Source organism: Cupressus sempervirens, chromosome 10, assembly GCF_028749045.1.
Source record: "Cupressus sempervirens isolate cs-2001-9-10 chromosome 10, ASM2874904v1, whole genome shotgun sequence".
NCBI classification, from domain to species: Eukaryota; Viridiplantae; Streptophyta; class Pinopsida; order Cupressales; family Cupressaceae; genus Cupressus; species Cupressus sempervirens.
This window is the reverse complement of record NC_143127.1, coordinates 680695871-680702307: the sequence shown is the minus strand read 5'-3', so window position 1 is coordinate 680702307 and position 6437 is coordinate 680695871. Positions and strand designations below refer to the sequence as shown.

Sequence of the window (6437 nt, the reverse complement as noted above, 5' to 3'; positions counted from 1 at the left end):
TCTCAATGAAATTTTTTCTTTTTTATCAATGATTTGCTCCAACTAAGGAAAAGTAGTTTGAAATTGCATCTTTATAATAAAATACATTAAGTAGAATTTAAGAAGATTTATTTTCCCAACCATAAAATATAACATTTATATTAATTGAATGTTAGCTCTACCTAAAAGAAATGTTTGAATACAATTATTTTCATAAATTCTATCTAATAAAAAGTTTTTGAAAACAACAAAAATAATTTAATGAAAAAGATTTATCTACCCTAAATGAAAAGATAGGTTGATGCTGACTAAAGATATGGAGGTTTCAGAAACACAGAGTGGTAACTGCATATAGATTCATAATTATTTTGAATAGAGAATACAAATGATATATCACCGCATATAAGAACATACATTGGTGCTAGTAAAAAATGTGGAGATTTTGGGAGCACCCCGGTGAGTGTGTATATGTGGAGTGGATTGGATACATTGGAATGTAGATGAAGTGGAGGGAGGCGCTGAGATACATTGTCCACCAATAATATAATTACAACCTAAACAAATTTATGCATACTACATGAGAACTCTATTCAGTTTGAAGGCCACAATCTCAAAAGAAGATTAAGCTTTCCCTTAGAGCAGCTTTGGTATGTTCTGCTGAAGGACAAGGTCAGCAACTATCTTATATGCGGCTTCCGTAGGATGAACTGAATCCCAGAAAACGCTGGTTGATGTATTTTTACAAGTTATTGGAGTTTTTGCATTGCAAATGGGCCCGGCCTCTATCAATCCTGTTCCACAGCAACCCCTATCTGTTATCTCCATTCCTGCAATTACAAATAGAAATTAAATGACTTCAACTGTCTCTAAGCCAAAACAAATATGATAAGTAGGAAATATTTTTTACAGCAAGTGTTATCAGGATTTAACTGTGTAGTTTTAAAGTGGAATTCATCAAAGTGAAGCACTTAGATTTCTGGGGAGGTCACCTAACCCACTACTATTAAAAGCGTTTGAGCTGGAGTAGTATTCGATGAGTGACCTCGCCAGAAGTTCTGGTGCTTCACCTCTGTGAACATCACCTATATCCAACGAGTGCTAAGTGTTCCATTTATTCTCATGAGAAATAGGTTCGTGTGTAGAACACATCAATGAATTTGATTACTACACATTTGAATTCTGATAGTAATATCAAATATGTTTCGATTTCCCAAATCTTACCAAATCTTACCGTATAATGAAGGATTATTTATGATGTCTAAGAGATAGTTATAGATATCAGCGTACTCCACTGTAATGCCTGGAAGACGAGCTTGCAATCCATTGAGGATTTTCTTATATTTCTCATTGTAGGAAGATGAAATATAATTGAATTCCTCAATACATCCTTTTATTTCTGGTTCCCCATGGAATGTTTTCTCTGCCGGCACGCATCCCAAGGGAGGGAGTCCAGCCACGCCCAGTTTACGTACTCCGAGTTTGTAGATCTCCTGTTTAAAAAATTTAGGGTTTTCCTTAAAGTTGTGTTGCGGGAAAATCTGTTCTATATATGGAAATGGAATTAGTTTTTAGTTTTACCTCAATGAAGTTGCTGCAGATCTGAAGTAAAAATTCCTGGTACTGTTGGACGGTAAACTGATTTCTTCTATTGGGAATATAAAAATAATTGAGTATAAAGTCGTTGGAACCTGCAACTAGTAGAAATATGGCTTCCTCAATAATGTTGGATGAATTTTCTACTCCCACCATATTTTCGAGGCGCGTCTTGTATGCCTTGAATAACTCAACTTGTTTCCACATTGGTATCGCACTCTGCAGGATCAGCATACATTTTCTTCAAAACTGCTGTAAATAACTAGAGAGGAATGTAGATGTTAAAAATTAAATATTGGGATTAAAGTCGTTCTTTCAATTGCACTTGTGGCCACTTTGTCCTTATCTGGAAAGTTATAATTAATATATTGTATAACTAGATATTATGTTCAACATATAATACATCTCATTTTGAATCATTAAAAAAAATTATTTGAAAATCTAAGTTAACAATTTTTTTTTATTCATTTAATGTTATAAAAACATATTATTGTTTTCAAAATAAGTTAACAATTTTTTTTTATTCATTTAATGTTACAAAAACATATTATTGTTTTCAAAATTTGATATTTTTTAGTTGAAACTAATATATTGATGTGGAGTGCGTTTTTATAATTGATTTCATATTTAGTTTTTTCAACCCTTCATATATGATGTATTTATACAAAATCAATAATAATTATTTTAAAATAATCATATTATGAAATGAGTTAAAATAATTAATTTAGCATTAATTTAGCTGAAAAAATTGGAATATAAAAATCCTTGGATAAAAGCTCTTATAAATTAAATTAATTCAGCCAATCTATATAGAGTATAAAATTTATAAATAAATAAATGAACCTTAGAAATATTTGAGTTACTAAAAAATTATTGTTTTGATTGGCGAGAATTAATTAAATTTTTGGAAATAGTGAATGCGATACTTAATAATAATAATAATTAATAGTGATATTAAACTAGCATTCAATCTTTAAATTTTAGACACATCATAGTCATAAATAATTGTGAAGACATACAATACTTTATTGATATTAATTGAAAGACTATCTACATAATTTCATTTAGAAGTTTCTCCTTAAAATGCAAGGACTGATATTACCTTATAAACCTTTAAATTTATAAATAATAAGAATACTTTTTCATTAGTTTTTATAGGAAAAAATGTAAGGAACGAAAAAAAATAGCAGAACCTAAACGACTAGGATTTCTTAACAGCTTCCCAATTATTGACTAGATTGTGTTAATAGTGTTATTATATTCATTATTATTAAAGCTCAAAAAGAAATTCAACTTCACCAAGAGAAAAGAAGAGAAGATGTGATAACATACAACAAGCTCGGAGGTGAGGTGGTCGAATCCAGTCCCTGCGGAAGCAAAACTTACGCCTGTGATGAGATCTTGACTGCTGAGACCAGCATCCAAAAATGGTGGAATTGTTTCCTTCAACCCAAGACCAGAAGCTGCAACCACAAATTAAGTTGATCGATTTTACATCTAAAGATAATAATTTTGATAAAAATGATAGAAATAGATAATGGTGCAAAAGTTAACCAATAAAATCTGTTGCAAGTTTGCCATTAGAAAAGCGGCCATTTTGTTGGTGAGCAATGAAATCTTTGCCATATGGGGCGTGGTTGCCTTTGAAGATGGTGGGAATGAAGTTGTTGTTGCCAGGATCAACAAGCGAGTCTCCGAATGTGAAGAGAGCAGGGATTTTGGCATTACTACCATCAATGCCTGCACAGAATGAAAGCAGAATAAAGAGGAGCGTGCAAATGCACCAGTGAGAATTCAAGAGCCTCATCTTTCATCTATTGTGTTGAATTACGTTGATGCTTGCTTTGCCTTTAAATTGCATGCGCTAATGTTTCCTATGGTTAGAGGAGATAATAAATGCATGTCTCAGAGCATAGCTTATACTTTGATTTTGATATTTCGATTAAATAAATTATTGTGGTCATAATTATTGAAGTATCGTGTTGTCTTTGTTCTCCACTAATTTTCTTCTTGTTCTTGTGCAATAAATTAGAATGTGGGACTCGCTTGGTCACCATGACATTAATGAGACCCGTCCAATATGTTTAAAGTGCGTCAAGTATATGGATTAATAAGATATGACAAATGATTTTTTAATGTCAAGGAGGCATCCTACAATAGTAGTAGATGCACGAGTGTGTGAGGTGAATGGATGAAATGTAATGAAGTAGCATTCTAGAAATATCACCTTATAGTTACACACATATAAAAATAAACATAAAAAACATTTTACGAAATTCTTTAAATGGAGAAGATCTTAACCTAGATCGGATGATGGTGATGAAGAGAGGAGTAGAGAGTGTATGCAAACAAGGAGTAATATGTGATTGATGAAGCGAAAGATAAAGAGCATATTAGAAGTTAGAGGAAGTTTCTGTTATCTCTGAATAGAGCAAGTGACCTATTCAGAGTAGTGAAGGGAAATAATTTTTTTATCTAATCAGAAGAGAGGATCAGTTTACAAGAAGAGGACTCAAAATCAGCTTACAGAGCATACCGAGAGTCAGGTACTGAATCAGTTCTAACTAACAAGGTGAGACCTATCAGTCTCAAACACTGTTAACAAGGTAGACCCCTCACAGGGTAGATCATTTATTGTGATCAAACATTGTAAGCCTAATAGGTTAACTTTATTACTATAGTAGTGACGATTTGTGGGTGTCATCCCCACCCCACTTTTACCTTCACCTTGGAGGGTTTCTAGGTAACAAATATTGTGTTATGTGTTTATTTGCATGCATGTGATAGATTAGATTTATAAGTTAAAACAAGTTTATTTTTACAAGTTTTACATGCACAAGATAACTGGTGAATGTGTGAATGAATGGTTGAAATGAAATAGTTCTTAAGATTCTGATTAACCACCCCCCCCCCCTTAATATCTTGTTATCCTATTTATAATTCCATCAATCAATAATTGGTATCAGAACATTGGTTCTCTTAGAAAAAGATTAATCACTTGGAGATTAGATCTTAGAGATGGAAGCTTTCAGACTAGACAACGTTATTGAGAATCAGGTGATTGTTATCCAACTCATACTATAGAAACTTGAGAAAGAAAGACAAGATTTGAAGAAATCCCTAAAAAGAAGAAAAAATTTAACTAACATGCTAACAAATTTCTGGATTTGATTGTGTATAGTTTTTTTACATCAACATTTCGGATCATACTACATGATCCATCATCAGGATGCTAGACAAAAAAGAACATAAAAAAGTTAGAATGTAGATCCAACAAGCTTTAAAAAGGGGGGAAGGGGAAAGGGATGAGAGAGAGTTGATGCGAGATAACCCCAAACACAAATAAAAATAATAAATCTAGTGGAGGATACAAAAGCAAAAGTGAAAAAAGATAGACACACTAACAAATTAAGAAAGCTAGTGAGTCAAAATTTAAGTAAAGAGAAAGCATAAGGATAAAAGAAGAATATTTTTTTTTTGAAAGCTAACATAATCACACAGATGAATTAAAAGAGTTAAAAATAAATAAAAAAGACAAAATGAGTAAAAATAAAGAAGCTGAAAAAATGTAAAAATAATAAGAGAGAAAGAAAACATCTTTGGATATGAGACTATGTAATATATATAGTAACATATATATACATATCCAACATATACATTTTATGTATATATATATATACACACATACTAGAAAATAAATAAATAAATAAATATGTTATATACATACTAGAAAAATATATATATTATATACTTATGTATCAATGCCTAAATATGTACATATGTATATATATATCCATATATAATGAGGAAGAGCAAATAGAGAAAATGTCTAACATATTTATATACCTATATGAGAAGTGGCCAAGTGAATGAATATGTGTGTGTGTGTGTGTGTGTGTGCGTGCGCGCGCACGTGTGTGCGTGTGCATGTACGTGTGCGTGCGTGCGTGTGTGTGTGTGTAAATGAGTATATATGAATAAATAATTATAAGTATGAGAATATATGTGCGTATATATAACCATATATATACAACTTGTATATATAAAGAAGATGAGGGCGATAAGTGGTCTATACAGCTCCAACAAGGTCCAACCTCACCATCCATTCCATTCATCTTCCAGCCCTTGCTACTCGCCAAAGTTAACCATGACATCTCCAATTTTGCTACGTATGAATGGCCCCCTTCACTGTGGATCTTTTTGGATGCAATCCTCCTCCAAATAGTCGACTATAATATGGACATCCTAGTGTCTCATGTGTAGACCCCAGCCCATTGCAGATCATCAATGGTCTCCTTTTGTATCCAGGTGCATCCTCTTTAGTTTCACATTCTTTTAATGATTATGGCAGCATTTATGAGTCTGAGCTTGTTTCAACGCCTTCTATTAGTGTATGCAACACTCTTGTTAACCCTCAACCACCCACCTCTATGAATACCTTAATTTTGATCTGACAAGCAGTTCCTAGAGCCAATCCCCACTCCTTTCTCTCCGATCGTCCCCCCCCCAATGTCCCACATAACCTGTCCTCGATGCTTTCTCAAGCTCAAGCTTGGATACACCATTGATCTTGGTCCCTTCTCATACAACCCCCACTCGCCAGCCAATTTTCCCATCCTCATCTAAGCGTGGCCCCATTGAGAATTAGGAGTCCAAATTAGTGGTTAACCTATCCAGTGCCAACATTGACCTTCTCACTTTCAAGTTTGTCAAGTGTAGCCTTAATTTCTCTCTCTTGACTCATACCATCCCACACATTAATTTTTTGGTGGATATTCAAAATGCTCTTCATTCTCTTCCAACCATTATCTTCAAAGAGACTAGATTGGATTGTGCCATGGCCCTTAGGAGGGCCAAGCCCCCTA

At 33.2% G+C, this 6437-nt stretch overlaps 1 protein-coding gene across 1 annotated transcript; it reads right to left on the bottom strand.

Moving 5' to 3' along the window:
* Positions 1-305: 305 nt before the first annotated feature.
* Positions 306-3454, bottom strand: LOC149535641 (GDSL esterase/lipase At2g42990-like). The gene is made up of 5 exons (XM_089805199.1): positions 3127-3454; positions 2905-3035; positions 1558-1791; positions 1211-1469; positions 306-806 (listed from the first exon to the last, which is right to left on the bottom strand). Exons 1-5 carry the CDS (start codon positions 3377-3379, stop codon positions 613-615), a joined length of 1071 nt encoding a protein of 356 aa, XP_089661325.1. The 5' UTR covers positions 3380-3454; the 3' UTR covers positions 306-612.
* Between the last annotated feature and the right edge of the window lie 2983 nt (positions 3455-6437).